Source organism: Mandrillus leucophaeus, unplaced genomic scaffold, assembly GCF_000951045.1.
Source record: "Mandrillus leucophaeus isolate KB7577 unplaced genomic scaffold, Mleu.le_1.0 Scaffold495, whole genome shotgun sequence".
Lineage (NCBI taxonomy): Eukaryota > Metazoa > Chordata > Mammalia > Primates > Cercopithecidae > Mandrillus > Mandrillus leucophaeus.
The window spans coordinates 1,070,859-1,091,592 of NW_012105309.1; the positions used below are offsets into that span (position 1 = coordinate 1,070,859).

At 42.0% G+C, this 20,734-nt stretch overlaps 1 protein-coding gene across 1 annotated transcript in view; it reads right to left on the bottom strand.

Moving 5' to 3' along the window:
• The window catches only part of MCPH1 (microcephalin 1), a 263,998-nt gene extending 244,638 nt beyond the window's left edge, over positions 1-19,360 (bottom strand). The window contains exons 1-3 of the mRNA XM_011995694.1: positions 19,341-19,360; positions 18,481-18,622; positions 12,912-13,030 (exon numbers count right to left, since the gene is read on the bottom strand). Coding sequence (XP_011851084.1) covers positions 12,912-13,030; positions 18,481-18,622; positions 19,341-19,360 — 281 coding nt within the window. The remainder of the gene's footprint in view (positions 1-12,911; positions 13,031-18,480; positions 18,623-19,340) is intronic.
• Positions 19,361-20,734: the final 1,374 nt, after the last annotated feature.

Consider the following 20,734-nt stretch of genomic DNA (forward strand, 5'->3'; position numbering starts at 1 on the left):
AGGCGGAGGCTGCAGTGACCCAAGATCACGCCACTGAACTCCATTCTGGGCAACAGAGTGAGACTCCATTTCAAAAAAAAAATACAGTATAATAACTATTTACATAGCACTCATATTGTATTAGGTATTATAAATTACCTAGTGGGTTTTTTTTCCCCTCCCACCACACGTAACAGAGAGATAGGTTACATACTTATGGGAGGAGCCAGGTGCAATAGTTCCTGTGTGCAATCCCAACATTTTGGGAGGCAGAGGTAGGAGGACTGTTTGAGGTCAGGAGTTGGGAGACTAGCTGGGGCAATGTAGCAAGACTGCCATCTCTACAAAAATAAATAAATAAATAAATAAATAATTAGCCAGTCATAGTGGCACACACCTGTAGTCCCAGCTCCTCAGGAAGCTGAGGCAGGAGGATTGCTTGAGCCTAGGAGGTTGAGGCTACCGTGAGCCATAATTGTGCCACTGCACTCCAGCCTGGGAGACAAAGCAAGACCTTGTCTCTAAAAAAAGTTGTAGTATCAGTTAATACAGTTGCTCCAAAAAATATACATCCAGTGTAACCTAAGTGTATGACAAGTATAAAGTCCATAGTAGTGTACAGTAGTAATGCCCTAGGCCTTCACATTCACTCACCACTCACTCAACGACCCAACCACAGCAATTTCCAGTCTAGCAAGCTCCATCCATAGTAAACGCCCTATATAGGTGTACCATATTTTATCTTTTATACCATATTTTTACTGTACCTTCTCTATGTTTAAATATTTCAGAGACACAAATACTTACCACTGTCTTACAAATGCACATGCTGTAGAGGTTTGTGCCTAGGAGCAATAGGTTGTGCCACAGAGCCTAGGTGTGCAGTAGCTATGTCATGCAGGTGTGTGTAAACACACACTATGATGTCTGCACAACAAAATCACCTACCTATTCATTTCTCAGAAGGCATCCCTGTCGTTAAGCAATACTTAACTGTATATTTAAAACCACTGAACTGTACACTTCAATTGAGCAAATTGTGTAGCATGCGAATTAGATCTTTAAAACAATGTTGGGAAAAAAAAAAAAAAACATGACATACCACTACACATCCGCTCGAATGGCTAAAATTCAAAAGATGGATAAATTACAAGTATTGGTGAAGACGTGGAGCGAATGGAACCCTCACACTGCTGGTGGGAATATACAGTGCCATTACCGCCTTGGAAAAGTTTGGGTAATGACCCAAGAGAAATGAAAGCATACAAAGACACAAACGTAAATGTCCATTGTAGCTTTATTCATAATAACCTAAAATGGAAAACTAGCCCAATCTCCATTAACTGGTGGCACCGTGCTACATGCTACATGCTACATGCCTGCAATAGAATACTACTCAGCTATAAAAGAAAATGAAACCACTGCTATACACAACATGGACAAATAGCAAAAACATCACCTTCGGTGAAAGAAGTCTGGCACAAAATAGTACACACTGGATGATTCCACTGATCTGAAGCCACAGAACTGGTGACACTAATCTTGAATGACAGAAACCAAATCTGTGGCTGCCCTGGGGTGGGAGGAGAGGGCAGGGAGGCCGACAGCAAATGGACACGAGGGAGATTTGGGGGTGATGAAAAGGCTCTATATTTTGGTTGTGGTGGTGACACAGGTATACACATTTGCCAAAACTCCGTGAATGTACACTTAAAATGGGCCCATTTTATTTTATGTAAATGTTTTTATAAAGCTGATTTTTAAAAACCAACTATCTGAGCCTACAATAATGGGGTGAGCAGAATGCTGTATCTAATAGAAGTGATGGGAAAGGGAGGCAGGGTGGAAGAGAACGAGGAAGGAAATGTTTTTGAGGTGTGCTTCTTTTTAAAAAGTCCCCTTAATTACCAATTGTAAGCATGAGAAGTTTTTAGCAGCCTCTTCTTAAGCAAAATGTCACTAATTTACCACTATTATGAGTAAGGGAACAGCAAAAGGGGGCTGGCTGAGATGCATCTGGATGAAAGACGTGAAGGAGACCCTAGATAACCGTGTTATCAAATACACAGTATTAAAATCACCACCATCATCAGAACAAAGGTCAGCCAGCTCATGAGAAGCCTCAAACCAACCGTGCTGGAAAATCCACTACCATTGCCTCCTATTGCACAACACAGAAAACCGAGGAGTACAGAAGATCATTTGCCAAAGTTTACAAAACCAGTAAGTATCCTTTAAGTTAGCAGTTTAAGGAAGGGCTTGATTCAACCCAGTAAAATGTGTGCCTGGCATAGGTTATACAGCTGTGGGAGGTGTGTTCTGTTGCCTTTGAGGTAAGCTTCCCAACTGCATATCCTTTAGAGTGATAAGATGTAAGGTGCACCGAGATGCTCTCCCTGAATTTCATCCACCTGAGTGTAACTATCATCACTCACTATGAAGCAGTAAGTGGCACTTACTGCGGGTAATGCCATTCTGCATGCCAACAGCTATGCTTTAGCACATGTGGTAACACACTAAAGCTGCTACACTGAAACTCACATTTACCAGGGGTCCAACCAAAATCTACTGAACAGACAAAAAACCTTCCAATTAGATTTCTATTTTTCTTCAGAAATGTAAAATGCCTACCATCTAGTGGTCAAAACGAAAAGTGTTTCAAGAGATGCCTCTAAACAGAGAACCAACTATTTGACCTGCTGCTGCCTCAGAGCCAGCAGAAATCAAAGCAGCAACGTTCTCCTCGGGAAGCTCTGCTCTGATGAGCTTGTTCTCCCCAGAGAACCAATTCACTCCAGCACTTCCCACAGCACACCTGCTAGATGCGCCAGGAACCACCGACTCCCATTCCACCCTTAGGACGACCCCTTGTCTTCACCTGGGCCAATCCTGCAGCCTTTTTACCACTCTTGTGCCAAACTACCCAGCACCAGTATCTTATTCTCTAGGCCCAGTCAATAAGTCAATTCAGGAAAAGTACTTTAATCTTTTATGTAGACGGCACTGTGTTAGTGAGGCAAAAAAGTGAATCATATCTTTTTGAAGATTCCAGCCGCCAAGCACACAATCCCTCATGTGTGTCCCTGCCGCACAAGGAAGAAAACAGGAGACTCAGAGAAGTCTGCACAATAGTGCTCTGCGGGCAGAGAGAACACTTCTGTGGTCCAACACTGGAACAACAGCAGCAAGTTAACTCAGGAGCTGCTGGAGGAACCTAGAGCCCAGCGGTTGAGTAATTCGCCCAGTCCTAAATGGCTACATCCACTGTTACACACTGATGTGACATCAGGAGGACACATCAGACCGTCCCAAACTGAGGGACGTTCCTATCACTGGTCAGTGACCTTCAACAGTGTCAAAGTCACAGAAGCCAGTGAAAGACTAAGGAATGGCTGCAGGGTGAGAAGGCTGAGGAGGTGAGAAGTGGAGCTGGCCGCCGGTAGAACAGAATGGAGTCTGAGGATTCTGGGAGGAAGGGAGCCGTGGTAAGTCCCTAATGTCAGCTTGTGTTGTGCTTATGTGGGAATATGTCCTTGTTTCTAGCAAACACTAAATGCAGGGGGTGATGGCCTTCAGTCAGCAACCAACTCTCAGCCTAGCAAGGACAAAGCCTGTGAACCATATTCCCAACCTAGCTGTTAGTTTGCAATTGTTTAAAAATGATAAACTTTCTTCAACAGAACTTAGAGTGGGGGCCAAGCTGACCTTTATTTCACCTTTATTTATTCTTCCTTTAAGGTAAAAATTTCTACGTCCAAAGGAAATGTCAGAATGTTATCAACTGTCATCTGATCTTAAAATGACCACTCCCAGAAGGAACCCAACAGAATGGGATTCTAGTGACACCTAGTGACCTTACGAAGTTAATGTTCCCATTTTCAGTGGAAACCACGAGCTACATTGGAAAGGCAGGCAGGCAGTTCACCAAGAAAGAACAGACGTGACATAAAACATGCAGGTCAGTTTGGCTCTTATCTCCATGTTCTGTTGAAGAAAATTCAAGCTCACTAAAAATCAGAGAAATGCAAACAAAAACAGTATTATTTTTCTTCTACTAATTGGAAAACGTTAAAAGAACTGATAACTCACAATCTAAGCAAAGGTATTGGGAAACAGTATTCTTCGATAACTCCAGAAAGAATGGAAACCAGTACACTCCTTCCAGAAGGTAATTTGGCAGCATCTATCGTATTTAAATATGTAAACTCTCCAAACTGAACAGCCCACTTTTGGGATTTAAATCTATGGAAAGATTTATCATCTGCAAAAAGGTAATATATACAGAAGCTCGATGCTCTAATATTTCTAATTGAAAATAAAAGAACTAAGAAATGAAAAACTTCAATCATCAATAGGACACTGGTTACATAAATTACTGGACAGCTACTACAAAAGATTCTTATATATATAAAGTGGGACGTATCTGCATGTACAGACAGGAAAAGAATGTCCTGTAATAAAAAGTTAACTAAAGAAGTATATAGGTTGGGCGCAGTGGCTCATGCCTGTAATCCCAGCACTTTGGGAGGCCGAGGCGGGCAGATCACGAGGTCAGGAGATCGAGGCCATCCTGGCTAACCCAGTGGAAACCCATCTCTACTAAAAACACAAAAAATTAGCTGGGCGTGGTGGCGGTGCCTGTAGTCCCAGCTACTAGGGAGGCTGAGGCAGGAGAATGGCGTGAACTCGGGAGGCGGAGCTTGCAGTGAGCCGAGATTGCACCACTGCACTCCAGCCTGGGCGACAGAGTGAGACTCTGTCTCAAAAAAAGAAAGAAAGAAAGAAAAGAAAAGAAAAAAAAAAAAAAAAATATATATATATATATAAAAAAATTAGCCAGGCATCGTGGCACATACCTATAACCCCAGCTACTCAGGAGGCTGAGGCAGGAGAATTGCTTAAATCCAGGAGGCGGAGGTTGCAGTGAGCCGAGATCACGCCACTGCACTCCAGTCTGGGCAAGAGAGTGAGACTCAGTCTCCAGGAAAAAAAAAAAAAAAAAAAAAGGTCTGTTTTTGTATAATGAAGTTACAAGCATTATGGAGTCTGCATGAGCCCCTTGAGAAAGAAGCTGGGGTTGGTGGTGGGCAGAAATAGAGAGAGAAAGGGGATAAAGAATGACAGGAGGGGAAGTCAGGGGCTGGGCCAGCAAAGCAGAGCAAGAATCCCTAACTCTCAGAAGAAAACACTATCAGTGATATCAGTGATCACCCCCAATGTAGGATTAGCCAAGAGGGCCTATTTGGGTACAGAAATGCCTACTATTTTAATTTTTGTCCATGCATCTCTATTTACTTCAAGCTTCTAGTAAAGGTCTCCGTTTCCGCACTCTCCCCTCCACATTTCTATTCAACTTTTAAAATGCAGTTTTTTTTCAAGTCATTTTCCCCATATTTTCTCTAGTATCTCTATGCCACTTAACTAAATTTTCCTTTGTTCATAATTTGTTAGAACAAATATTTACTGAGCATCTACTATGAGCCAGATGTATGTTAGATGCTTACTGGAAACACAACCATAAATAAGACAGACGTGTAGCTGCTCTTACAGTCTACATTACAATAGAAAGACCAAATGCATGATTAGATACACAGACAGATAAAGCAGTCAAATGAGCAAAATAAGTTTTAATAGTACACACAGGAAAAAAGGAGTTGAGATAGAGAATAACAAAGAGGGCTTGAACTGTGAACTGGGGACAGAGGAAGCTCTTCTGATAAAGTGACCTTGCAATGCAACATGTATAAAGGAGCTGACTACAAAACTCGGTTTAGAATCAGGAAGAGGGGGCAGAGTTCTCAGCACAGGCCAAGAACTAAAGGCAGAAAAGAGTGTGGCCTCAGGGACTTGGAAGCCCAGAACATTTGGAAGACGCAAACAAGGGAGAGGGGAGCAGCTGACATTGAAAGGGAAGGGACCATCATGCAGCACACTGGACCTGGGTCAGCAAACTTCTATAAAGGCCAGTAGTGAATGTCTTAGGCTTTGTGGGCCATAAGGTCTCTGCCACAGGATCTAAATCTACAGCTGTAGTACAGAGGCAGCCACTGACTACATCGTCAAATGAACGTGGCTGTGTTCCAATAAAACGGTATTTATGGATACTAAAATTGAATTTTATATAATGTAAATATCATGAAAGAGTAAACATTTGAATTTTTCTTCTCGTAACTTAAAAACCATTCTTAGCTCATGGGCCATTAAAAAATAAACAGGATGGCAGGGTGGATTTGGCCGGGGGATGACAGTTTGCCATTTCCTACTATAGACCACTGAATTCTAAGCCATTTTATCAGAAGGATAAAGCTGATTTATGTGTTAAAGTGTTGCAAGTAGTTAGGCATAAGCCCGGCAGGAGAGGGCTCTACCAGCCACCAGGAATGTCACGTGATAGCTCAATAATGATCACATTGCCTCTCTAAAAGTGATAAATTGGCAGCCAGAGCCAGGGAGAGGCCATCTCCTGACAGTCCACACCTGTTGCACCAAAGTGTTAACTGAATGCAGACGCCAGGGAGAGGCCATTTCCCGGGCATGCACATTGAGACAAAATGGTGGAGAACTGGGAAGAAAACCTCAGATGGGCACCCATTACCACTTCCTAAACAAACTGCCTGCGCTCAATTCCCGCGCTGTGCGTGCGGGCAGCCCACCCTCAGGGAAGAACTGTGGGAAAGGGCGAGCCTATAAATCCCAGGATCAAGGTTAAACATCAACTGTGACCTCCGTGCCTGCTTGGGACTCTTCCAAGCGTACTTTCCTTTCTTTCTGTTCTGAAGCCTTTTAAATAAACTTCTGCTCCTGCCTGCTCTGACACTTGCTTTGGTCTCTTCCTCTGCCTTATGCGCCTCCGTGGAATTCTTTCTTCTGAGGAGGTAAGAACTGAAGTTGCTGCAAACCCATAGGGATTTGCTGCCAGTAACTTGGATACCTTCCACCGGTAACAAAAGGGGTTACATTTACTGATGTATAAGAAACAAAATGAAACAGACAGGCAGGAGGCTGCTACAGTAATTGAAGCAAGACATGATAGTTGTCTGGACTGTAAGTAACAGCAGAGATAAAGATCTATGAGAGATCTATTTTGAGATAAAAATCAATAAGCCATTTCAATGGACTCCATAAGACAACGAGGTAGAGAAAACAATGATGGCTGTCTGATATTGAGTCTTCCCCCATTCCCTCCCCGAAAAAAAAGCAGAGAAAAAAAAGAAACTTAAATAAAAGACACATATGACCTACATTCTCACCGATATGGAGATAACAGCGCAAATTCAGATGACCTGTAAGTAGAAAAATAATCCAAATTCCAACACAGCTGCAAGTCTGTGGATGCAGAAAGTCGGGGAGAATAGGCTTACGACTCCATAAAAAGTAGCACAGCCTGGAGGACTTACACGAAGCACAGGTAACAGAAGTCTCAGAAAGAGGACGCCCAGCACAACTGCCACAACGCAGAACCCATGCAGCTCACAGTACCCGCTCCAGGGAAGGGGCCTGAAATGGAGCAAGACTAGGACAGGCAGGCCCTGAAAAGCATCAGTTCTGGGGGGAGTAGCAGCCCTTGCACCAACGGCAGTGAAAAAAAGAAGAAACTAAGAGAAAAACATTTAAGGATCCTACAGAAACAAAAGGCAAACGAGATACACGAGCCCCTCTCTTCTCCCTCCATCACAAGCATCACCTATAAAAGAAACTACGCAAGACAGCAGAACTGACAGAAGAGGATGCTCTGGCCACATACCCAGCCTATACAATGAATGGAAATAGACAGAAAAGACTACATCCATTTAAAAAATCTCTTTTAAAAAAACAAAGAAAAAGCAAATCATTTCAGCTGAGGAAAACCCATCACACCCTCTAAAATAAAAGCAAACACAAAACTGGAGAATATAACAAAACCCTTGAACTTGAATCAAATATTGTCAGCTGGGTGCAGTAGCTCACACCAGTAATCCCAGCACTTTGAGACGCTGGAGTGAGTGGATCACTTGAGCCCAGCCTGGGCTACATAGTGAGATCCCATCTCTATAAAAAAAATTCTTTAAGGCCAGGCGTGGTGGCTCATGCCTATAATCCCAGCACTTTGGGAGGCCAAGGCAGGTGGATCATGAGGTCAGGAGATGAAGACCATCCCGGCTAACACAGTAAAACCCCATCTCTACTAAAAATACAAAAAAAAAAAAAATTAGCCGGGCATGGTGGTGGGCACCTGTAGTTCCAGCTACTCGGGAGGCTGAAGCAGGAGAATGGCATGAACCCGGGAGGTGGAGCTTGCAGTGAGCCGAGATTATGCCACTGCACTAGACCACAGAGCGAGACTCCATCTCAAAAAGAAAAAAGAAAAAAAAAATTTTAATGGTTGGGCATGGTGGCACATGTCTACAGTCCCAGTCACTTGGGAAGGCTGGGGTGAGAGGACTGATTGAGCCTTAGAGGTCTAGGCTGCAGTAAACTGCAACTGAGTCACTGCATTCCAACCCGGGCAACAGAGCAAGAACCTGTCTGCAAAAACCCAAAAACAGAGCAAGGCCCTGTCTTCAAAAAAACAAAAACAAATACTGTCAAATGAGTATTTGGGGTAAAAATGTGTGTGTGTGTGTGTCTGTGTGTGTCTGTGTCTGTGTGTGTGTGTCTGTATAAAAATATATATGTGTGTGTGTGTATATATATAAAAGGGTCAAAGTCAAAGTGGCTGAAATAAAAGATAGCTAAGCAGGCCCAATGTAAACATTATTGGAGTCCCAGAAGAAAAGCAAAACAATGAAACAGAATATTTGAATCTACAATCCAAGAAACTTTTGCAGAAATATAGACCTGAATCTGTTGAAAAGGCCAAGCCAGAACTGGAATGATCAATCCAAAACATATTACAGTAAAGCTATGAGTCTTAAAAAAAAAAAAAAAAAAATCCTGGCCAGGCACTGGGGCTCACGCCTATAATCCCAGTACTGTGGGAGGCTGAGGCGGGCAGATCACGAGGTCAGAAGATTGAGACCATCCTGGCCAACATGGTGAAACCCCGTCTCCACTAAAAATACAAAAATTAGCTGGGCGTGGTGGCACGTGCCTGTGATCCCAGCTACTCGGGAGGCTGAGGCAGGAGAATCGCTGAACCAGGGAGTCGGAGGTCACAGTGAGCACAGATCATGACACTGCACTCCAACCTGGCAACAGAGCAAGACTCCGTCTCAAAAATAAAATAAAATAAAATAAAATAAAAAATATCCTTAAGGAGTCTCCAGGCAAAAAGATCAAATAATTTTGAAGGGAAGAAGAATTAGACTGGCATCAGATGCTTCAAAAATAACATACTCCGTTCCATTTCTGTTTATTCCTAACACACCAACATACAAATATAGGTGAACTATAAGCTATACGTCCTGGAAATACAGGAAAAATAAAACAAACCAATGATGTGAGAGCTTTGAAAGCTGGAGGGAAAAAAAAGAAAAAGAAAGAAGAGACAAATTTTAAAAGGAAGCAAAAGGCTCTGGGCATCACCACATTTTCTGTCCGTCCCCTAAAGGCAGCCACAGTCCCTGTGGGAGGTGGTGTGGCGCAGCAGGCACTCAAGCAGAAGCTCCGGCCTCCTTTCTCGCTGAAGAGACCAGACGAAGGAGACTGGGCACCTACGGCCACCAGAGAAATGAGGTAAGGACTCAGGAAGTAAGAGAATCAGAGGAGAAACCCCAAGTTCTGAGTATGGAAGTTCAAGTCTCTGGCTGACCCCTGTACAACAAGTGTTTGAGACAAACAAATCAGCTTGCACCTGAGGCTCAACGAGCCCATCTAAGCAACTGCCCACATAATGACAGTGTGCATTTAACTTTAATGACAAGTCAACTGCTTGCTAAAACAAAAACGTCATGCTCTTTGCGACAATACAGAAGAATCCAGAGTCTACATAGTATTTACAATGTGCAAAATACAAGCTCAAATTATTTGCCATACGAAGAGCCAGAAAAATGTGACACACTATCAAAGAGAAACAAAAACAAAACAGATGGCAACCTCAAAATTATCAGACAAGGTCATTAAGACGACTAGTTATAACTATACTCATCGAGGTAATAGAAAATACATTCATAACAAAAGGCAGGAAAAGCAAAGATGAGAAATCTCACATGAAAACGAAATTTTAAAAATGTATACAAAAACCAAGTAGACGAAAAACAATCAAAAATATCTGAAATAAAGGTACTAAGTAGCAGAATGGATTTGATGGAGAAAAACATCAATGAACTTGAAAACAAATCAATCTGGGAAGAAAAAAAAAATGACAACAATAATGAACAAGAAGGAGAGCACTATGGACAAATGCAAACATTTAAAAGGTATATTACATAGAAAGGATTGGCAAACTACCTGGCTTACTGCCAGACTTGTAAGTAAAGTTTGCTGTCACACAGACACAGGCATTTGTTTACTTATTTTCTATTACTCCTTTCACACCACAAGAAAGCTGAGCTGTTGAGACCACATGGCCCGCAAAGCCTAAAATATTTACTATCTGTCCCTTTACAGAAAACTTTACCAATCCCTGGTATACAGCTAATTTGAAAAAGATATACAGCTAATCAGAAAAAATGAGGAGGAAATGCAGCAGAAAAGATAGATGAAGAAATAATGGCCAAAAATGAATTATATGTAGAAACACAGATAAGTACACATGCAACAAGTTCTGTAAAATCTAAACAAAATAAATGTTATAAAACCATATCCAGACACTTAAATTTCTGAAAGTGAAAGATAATGAGAAAATATTGACAAAAGCCAGAGAAGGACACCTTACTCTTTTTTTTTCCCCCACTCTTGTCACCCAGGCTGAAGTGCAATGGCGTGGTCTTAGCTCACTGCAACCTCCGTCTCCCAGGTTCAAGTGATTCTCCTGTCTCAACCTCCAGAGTAGCTGGGACTGCAGGCACATGCCACCACACCTGACTAATTTTTGTATTTTTAATAGAGATAGGGTTTCACCATATTGATCAGGCTCGTCTCAAACTCCTGACCTCAGGTGATCCAGCCCCCTCGGCCTCCCAAAGTGCTGGAATTACAGGTGTGAGCCACCGCACTCGTCCTGTTCCAACAATTAAAAAGGAAAGATGACAACGTACATAACATGATCAAGTAGGATTTATCCTAGGACTGGAGGTTGGTTCACCATACAAAACCCTTCATTACACCACATTAATACAATGAAGGACAAAAATCACACGATGATCAATCATGCAGAAAAACATTTGACAACAATATCTAACTTTCTTTAATAATAACAAACAAACAAACAACCTGGAATAGAAAGGAATGTCTTCAGCCTGATAAAGGACATTTACACAAACCACAGCTACCATCATACTAAATAATGAAATACTGAAAGCTTTTCTCCAAAGATGAGCAACAAGACAAGGATGTCCATTCTCACCACTTCTATTCAACACTGTGCTGGACGTTCCGGCCAGAACAAATAGGTAACATAACATAACATAACATAACATAACATAACATAACATAACATAACATAACATAACATAAAATGCAGCCAGACTAGAAATGAAGAAGTAAATCTCTCTCTATTTACAAAATTATACAACATTGCATATAGAAAATCCTAAGGAACCCACAAATACAATTTAGAACTAATAAACAAGTTCAGCAAATTTGCAGGGTATAAGATCAATATACAAAAATCACCTGCATTTCTATACACTAACAGCTAACAACTTAAAAAAATTAAGAAAACAATTTCAATCACATGAAAATGAACAAAAAAGTTAGGAATAAATTTAACCTAAGGGGTATAAAACCTGTACACTGAAAACTAGAAAGTATCACTGAAGGAAATTTGAGACGTGAAAAAGAAACACATCCCATTTTCATGGACTAGAAGATTAAATATTATAAACACACCAACACTTCCCTAATTAGAGATTCAATACACTCCTACCAAATCCCAGCTACCTTTTTTATTTTTGAATAAACTGACAAGCTGATCATAAAATTCATATAGAAATGCAAGGAACCCAAACAAGACAGCCAAACAATCTTAGCAAGGAACCCAAATCAAAATAGCCAAACAATCTTGAAAATGAAAAACAAAGTTACAGGACTCATACTCCCCAATTTCAAAACTTACTACAAATTTACTGTAATCAAAACTGTGTGGGCCATGCACGGTGGCTCACGCCTGTAATCCTAGCACTTTGGGAGGCTGAGGCAGGTGGATCACCTGAGGTCAGAAGTTTGAGACCAGCCTGGCCAACATGACGAAATCCCGTCTCTACTAAAAATACAAAAATTAGCCAGGCATGGTGGTGTGTGCCTGTAATCCCAGCTACTCGGGAGGCTAAGGCAGGAGAATCACTTGAGCCCAAGAGGCGAAGGTTGAGATGAATCCCAGATACTTGGGAGGCTGAGGCATAAGAATGAGCCTAGGAGGCAGAGGCTGCAGTGACCCAAACTCTAGCCACTGCACTCCAGCCTGAATGACAGAGCAAGACTTGGTGTCAAGGAAAAAAAAAAAAGAAGATACCAACCCTGTGGACACCTTGATATTGGACTTCTGGCCTCCAGATTGTGAGAAAGTCCATTTCTATTGTTCAAGCTACCCAGTCTGTGGTCTTTTGTTATAGCAGCGCTGGCTGACTAACACAATCTGCTTCATCACATTCCCTCTTGTTTCCTAAGTCCGCCTTGCATACCCAGCTTCAGGACCTGCAGACTCCTGCTCCCCCGAGGCAGAGTTAGGTATTACAGTACGCCCATTTTTCAACTGCAGACATTAAGGCTGGAGGATGTCAAATTACTTGGTGAGGTGAGGCAGAGAAAAGATGAAAATCAAACTTTATCTGGTTCTGTGATCTGTGCAAAATATCTCCACACATTTTAATACTAGATATTTAAGGAAAAAAAGTCAGAGAGAAGCTGCTTACTTTTCAACCCAGAGGACTGAAACGAGCTTTACGCCTCTCTTTCGAGCTTTGTCCCAAGTGCTCTGGTAGCCATCTTTGAAGATAACGTGAGTTACTTGCTTGTTAAAAGTTTTTGAAACCTGTAGACAAAATGCAGAAAACAAAATGTACATTACTGTTCATTCACAACTTCTTAAGTACAACTGATCAAAAAACCTCTACCCAGCAATTCTGTTTCTCAGAATCTGACAGAGAAACACTCGAAGGAATGCATAACGCTGCTTAAAACATATCTGTTTCAGTTAGAACGGTGAATCACACACACAAGTTCATGTCTACTCCCTCTAAAAAACCCTCTGAAGTGTTACTGAAAGAATAAAGAGTTGGAGCCCTGCAAGGCTAAAGAGAACAGAAGAGAAAATGTGGCCATGAGAAGGCACCACATTTTTAGAAGATGGAAAGAGTCAGATAATAATGGACATTTCAGAAAAGCTTTCTATATCAAAAAAATAAAACCAATGAAATTCAGAGGCAACAGAGAAAACAGAACACATATTTAACCAAAATTAAGAACACTTAATATCTTAAGATACTGTATTCATGGCCGGGCACGGTGGCTCATGCCTGTCATCCCAGCACTTTGGGAGGCCGAGGTGGGTGGATTACCTGAGGTCAGGAGTTCAGGATTTCGAGACCAGCCTGCCAACCTGGTGAAACCCTGTCTGTACTAAAAATACAAAAATTATCTGGGCATGGTGGCGGGTGCCTGTAATCTTAAATACGTAAATACAAAGTAAGAAGGTCGAAAATCAGTGCAATCATTCAAAAAGTTGGAAAAATTCAGCTAATTAAAACCAAAGGAAACTGGGTGTGGTGGTTCACACCTGTAATCCCACCACTTTGGGAGGCTGAGGCAGGTGGATCATGAAGTCAGAAATTTGAGACCAGCCTGGCCTGGCCAAATGGCAAAACCCTGTCTCTACTAAAAACACAAAAATTAGCCAGGCATGGTGGTTCGTGGCCATAGTCCCAGCAACTCGGGAGGCTGAGGCAGGAGAATCACTTGAACCCGGAAGGTGGCGGTTGCAGTGAGCCAAGATTGCACAGCATTGCACTCCAGCCTGGGTAACAGAGCAAGACTCCGTCTCAAAAAAAAAAAAAAAAACAAAAAAGAGAGATACTGTATTCATGCAACATGATCAGAAGATTATTTTTTAATAGGATTCTAAAGAGCTCTTGGAAATTAAGAAAAGATGACATAAGTAATAAAATTTTCTACAGAAATATCAATCAATGAAGTTGAGAAAAGCTTACTGGTAGTAGAACAAAAGAACCAGAAGACGGACACAACAGGAGACAAAAGGCAAGAACGTCAGGAGCTCAGACCAGAAGATCCAACAGCCAATCAACAGAAGTTAAAGAAATACACGAATACACAAAATGGAGACAATATTATTAAAGACATAATCAAAGAAAAGTTTCTCGAACTAAAGGGTATGCATTCTAGATCAAAAGAATCCCTCACAAAGGCCCAGCAAAAGAATGAAAACAGCACTAGACCAAGCTTATCACAGAATTCCAGCATGGCTGGCAAAAGGGAAAAATATTAAAAGAGTAGGTAATCAAGGTGAAGAGGATGGAGACACATCACATGCAAACAATGATAAGTGACAACTGAATCAGGCTTATCAACAGCAGTCTGAAAGTGAGAAAACAATGGGAAATACCTTCAAGGAAAAACAATATTTGTGCTAGCATTTTTAGTCAGCTAAAATATTAGTGAAAGGTAACAGTATAATAAAGGCATGCTCAGACACTCATGGTGTCAAAAATTTTACCTTTTATGTATCCTTTCCAGAAGCAGAACTCATCTGCATAATTTTTTATAGCACTCAATTGTACTGAAGTAATATATGGACACTGATTGGAAATATGAAGGCAAATACCAAAAGAAACAGATGATTTGAAAGTAACTGTCTTTGAAAAATGGAAAAGGAAACGTACTGCAAAGAGTTGCTGGTTTCTCTTTGTGTTCATTGTGAATTTCACGGCACTGCCCATTAGTCTTTTTAAACAATAAATATGTATTGCTTTTATAATTCTCTCTCTCTCTCAGTCTCCACAACCCTACCAAGTCCATGGGAGCTATCAAGGCAACTAAGAATTACCGGGCTGAGATTCTAGATTAAGACTGATACCTAGAGATGAGTCTAGCATTTGAGGCCATTTTCCCACAAGGCTTTCATCAAATTTAGCAAACACAAATTTAGCAAACAGGACAAAAATTGAGAAGCCTCAAAGGGAGAAGGGGGTCTGATAAAACCCCTACACCTTGGGCTGAGACCCAAAGAGCTGCATCTAGATTAAGGGTGAATCAGAAGTTACAATGACTCTCACAGGCCTGTAGTCTAGTTTTAAATCATCTCAAATCCTGAAATTGGCTTAAGATAATCCTGGATTATGATACTACAAATACCCAAATCTGTTACGATGTTAACGACTGTTGAATCTATATTCACTATTCTTTCAACTTTGCTTGCCAAGTTTTGAAATAAAAGGTGAAACCAAAAAGATCCAAAAGATCTAAGATCTTAATGCTACCCTCAAACCACCTTGTCAACTCACTTGTCTAATGGCTTTTTTCTCATTCACAATAACTCTTCCTCATCCCAGGTAAATGTCAGGCATGAGAACACGCAGACTCCCTCAGGTTCCTACATTCCAGTGTATCACAGTAGGCACGTCTGCCCTCCTGCAGTGCAGGCCCTGCTCCTATATTCGGATTCCTCTGCACTGACCTCGTACTCAAGACAGGCATTAGGGAGGTCAAACAAGGCTCTTAGGGTAAAAAAATTCAGTAGCACCCACTCTTTGCCTGGTGGTGAGTGCCTCTTAAGGTTTATACCCATGGCAGCTCTCTTGCCCCACCCCAACCTAGCCCTACCTTTGATTATCTTTTCTCCCATTGTTAATGGATCTCTTTCACTCAGCCTATCAGTCAGCCCCTCCGAAATGCCAGAAAAGGACATAAACAGACTTTTTTCATAGCTAAACTCCCTGTAAGAGTGTATTAGTTCCCCCTTATCCACGAGGGTTAAGTTCTGAGACATGCCCGCCCGCCCCCCACCCCTCCCAGTGGATGCCTGAATCCTGAGCTAGTACTGAATCGGTTATATACTGTTTTTTCCTATACATACATATACAATGAAGTTTTATTTACAAATTAGGCACAGATTAACAATAACAAAATAGGGTAATTGTAACAATGTATTGTAATAAAAATTATCACGCACTGTGGCTGTAACTTTGGCAGTTTGGTGTGACTGCAACACTAGCACAGTTCTTCACAATTTCAAGATTAGAAGATTTGTTCTCACTGTAGATCTTAGCAACTTTAGCATACAATTTTTTCCCTTTCCTTAAAGTGGAGAACTTTTACCTTTTCATTTAAAGCACCTTAAGGCTTCTCTGGCATATCTGAATTGCCAGCATCACCACTCTTGCACTTTAAGGCTGAAAATTAGGTCTGCCAAATTTAATCTGCCTTGCTTGCTTTTGGTCACTTGCTTTTTATAATTTATTTATTTATTCCTATATAGCTGCAAGTCATGCTGCTAAATGCTGTAACAACCTTCACTGGCTTCCTTATAACACTTCTGGTGGATATGTCACCATGGCAACCGTTGCTTAAGCTACTTTTCAGGAACTTGGGGCAGCACCTCTACAGTTCAAACAGGCTGCAACCACCAACTCTTCAACCTGGCCTGTGCAAATGCCCAAGAAGTGACCTTTTGACATCAGGCCAAAATCTTCACCGTCGGATCCTACTAGTGACTGCTTGGTTTTTTTTGGTTTTTGGAGACAGAGTCTTACTCTGTCGCCCAGGCTGGAGTGCACTGGTGCAATCTCAGCTCAAAGCAACCTCCGCCTCCCACGTTCAAACGATTCTCCTGCCTCAGACTCCCAAATAGCTGAGACTACGGTGTGTGCCACCACACCCAGCTAATTTTTTTGTATTTTTAGTAGAGATGGGGCTTCACTATGTTCGCCAGGCTGGTCTCGAACTCCTGACCTCAGGTGATCCACCCGCCTCAGCCTCCTAATAATGCCTGTTTTCTAAATATGCATCCCATGAACCCCAGTTACGCTTGTGCAGATCAAGTACTCCATTTTTCCCCACAGCTTAGATCACCCCACTTCCCTAACTGATAAATATCCCTAAGCCTTATCTTTGGGAATGAAGATTTGAGTACTCTTCTGCCTCCTAGCTGGTCTTCTCTGTGAATGAATCTTTTCTCTTTTGTAAAACCCGTCATCACAGTGATGGGTTTAGTGTGCGTGGGCAAAAGATACCTATTCGGTATCAAGGACATTATTAAGTCAAATAAAGCTATTTGAACACAAGCACTATGTGATAGTAAATCTGATAACACAGATGGCTATACTAAGAAACCTTGAATAAGGCAAATTGTTTGCTATCTCCATTTCCTCATATCTCAATGATTCCTGCCCATTTCACTGAAAACTGCACTAACTTCAGCAATGACCTTATAGTGTTCAAATCCAAAGTACATTTGCCCATCCTATCTTTCTTGAACTATCTGTAGTTTTTAAAAATTCTGTCTTTAAAATTACTCCCTCTGAGCTCTGAAAGGCAATTTAAAAACTACTCCTGGTCAGGCTCGGTGGCTCACAACTGTAATCCCAGCACTTTGGGAGGCTGAGGTGGGCAGATCACGAGATCAGGAGATCGAGACCATCCTGGCCAACATGGTGAAACCCCGTCTTTACTAAAAATGTAAAAAAAAAAAAAAAAAAAAAAAATTAGCAAGGCATGGTGGTGTGTGCCTGTAGTCCCAGATACTTGGGAGGCTGAGGCAGGAGAATCGCTTGAACCCAGGAGGCAGAGGTTGCAGTGAGCCGAGATCCGAGATTGCGTCACTGCACTCCAGCCTGGCGAGAGAGCGAGAGACTCCATCACAAAAAAAAAAAAAAAAAAAATTACTCCCTCCTTTGACTTTCACACTTGCTTTTCTCCTTCTCCTGGCATTCTTCTCTCCCCCTGTCACTGGGTCCCTGCTCCCATCGCCTGTCCTTGAATACTGAACAATGCTCCTCCCATCACCACTCTTCATCCTAACCATGCCTGACACGGGACGACGTCCACACCTGTGACTTTACATGACCCCTATGATCCTGACCCCCCGAATCATCATCTCTAGCCTTGAACACTCCAAGTTCCAGACTTGTATATCCAAATGTCTAATAGATATTTTCAATATGCCCAAGTTTACAACTTTTCCCTTAGAAACCTGTTCCTTTGCTTAATAGCACTATGCATCTAAGTAACCAGTGTAAGAATCCAGCGTTTCATCCTAGGTTCCTCCTCCTCACTCAATGCCCACAGGCCCAACTATTCTGCAATCCTACGGTTCTAAATTCTTCACAGTTTGGCTCTTTTTTCTCCCACCACTTACCCATTGCTTTGTCTGTATTCTAAGTAATAACTCCCAAAATAAGAAAATGCAAATGTAACCTTTTACCTATCAGAAGACTGTCATATGAATCAACAGCAAAATAAATGTCTTACCTTTGCTCCCATATCCACAAGCTGTGTTGTAAATGTCTTTGAATAATTTTCCGTTCCATTGGATGACCACACTTCAACATAGGCCACTACATCTGAAAACAAGATATGAACATGAAATATACATTTGTAATTCCAGCATCCCCTGTCCAATATATTTTGTTCTATTTATATTTAAGAGTAAACCGAGGCCAGCACGGTGGCTCACGCCTGTAATCCCAGCACTTTGGGAGATGGAGGCAGGTGGATCCACGAAGTCAGGTGTTTGAGACCAGCCAGGCCAACATGGTGAAAACTCGTCTCTACTAAAAGATACAAAATATTAGCTGGAAATGGTGGCGGGCGCCTGTAATCCCAGTTACTGGAAGGCTGAGGCAGGAGAATCACTAGAACTCGGGAGGCGGAAGTTGCTGTGAGCCGAGATTACACCACTGCACTCCAGCCTGGGTGACAGGGCGAGACTCTGTCTCAAAAAATAAAAAAGTAAAAAAAAAAAAAAAGAGTAAACCAAAAATTTATTCTACTGGCCAGGTGTGGTGGCTCATGCTGTAATTCCAGCACTTTGGAAGGCCAAGGCAGTGGGATCACTTGGGTGCAGGAGTTTGAGACCAGCCTGGGCAACACAGTGAAACCCTGTCTCTACAAAATTTTTTGTTTTTAATTAGCCAGGAATGCTGGCGAGTGGCTGTAGTCCCAGCTACTGGGTGGGAAATGGCGGGGAGAGGGTGGAGAAGCTGAGGTGGGAGAATTCCTCAAGCCCAGGAAGTAGAAGCTGAGTTATGATCGCACCATTGCACTCCAGCCTGGACAATAGAGCAAGACCTTGCCTCAAAAGTAAGAAAAGTAAATTAAGTTTATTCTACTGGCTGAGAAAGTAGCTCATGCCTGTAATCTCAGCACTTTGGAAGGTGGAGGCAGGAGGATGGCTTGAGGCTGGGAATTCAAGACCAGCCTAGGCAACATAGTGAGACCCTGGCTCTACAAAAAAATAATAAACATAAAAAATAAAAATAAAAATAACCGGGCATGGTAGTGCCTGTAGTCCCAAGTTACTTAGGAGGCTGAAGCAGAATTGCTTGAGCTATTATGTGATCACGTTACTGCACTCCAGCCTGGGCAACAGAGTAAGACTCTGTCTCGTAAATAAATTTCTACTAAAAGCCTATTCAAAATAGCTTCAGTGGAATTTATTAAAATTTTAAGCAAAGAACAATTGTACTCATACAATACATGACAGTTTACATTCCTAAAATTAGATGTTTTCCCCAAATTCTTAGGCTTAATTTTTCTAGTGCAGAAGTCTGTTTTCTGTGAAGGGACAGATGGTAAATATTTTAGGCTTTGTGGCCAGTAGAGTATTTGTCACAACTACTCAACTTCATGGTTGTGGCACAAACATAACCATAGGTCATATATTAATGGGCCAGCCTGTGCTCCAATAAAACTTTATTTATGGAGAAGAAAATGTGAATGTGATATAATTTTTCATTTGTCCTTTTTTAAAAATCACTTAAAAATGTAAAAGACATTCTTAGCTTGTAGACCCTACAAAAACAGGCAGCAGGCCAGATATGGCCTGGGGGCCATAGTCTGTGGACCCCTGTTCTAGTTGGATATCCTCTTCTCAAAACCTGATGGTTAAAAGAATTTTCCAGGTGTGCCATTGGTCAATGATTGCGGGTAACGCTAAGGGAAAACCAGGTTAATTTAACAAAATACTAACATTAGAAAAATAAACACATCTGATTACAGAGTTTGTATAAAGCCTCTAGTCTTTTCTTTTGGCTATGAGGTTTTATGACTCCAGGCCCCACAATACAGGCCCCTTTTTTTCCCACGGCCAAACTCTACAAGACAGGTGTCCTCTATTCCCCGCTCCTGGGCTCTTCCAGGTGCACAGCCGGCGGGACTGGGTGCGGTATCATATACTGGTTGGGACAGCAGCCCTGGTCTAAGGCTCTGTCAGCACTGAATAGCCACACACCGGGGGACAGGCACCTAAACGCCCCATGCCTTAGTTTCCACCTGTAATACGAGGTAAGAGAGTTGATACAGCGGTTAAAAAATCAGACAATACCACACCAGGCTAAGCACAGCGCCTGGCACACGAGGACTCCGCAGTAAAAAGCGGCTCCTATTACTGGAACAATTAGCACAGAAACTCTAGGTGGGCCTCAGAGGGGGTAGAGCAGGACCAGACCCAGGAGGACCCCACACCAACTTCCGGAGGGCAGGACTCTGACTGCCTGTTAGCTCC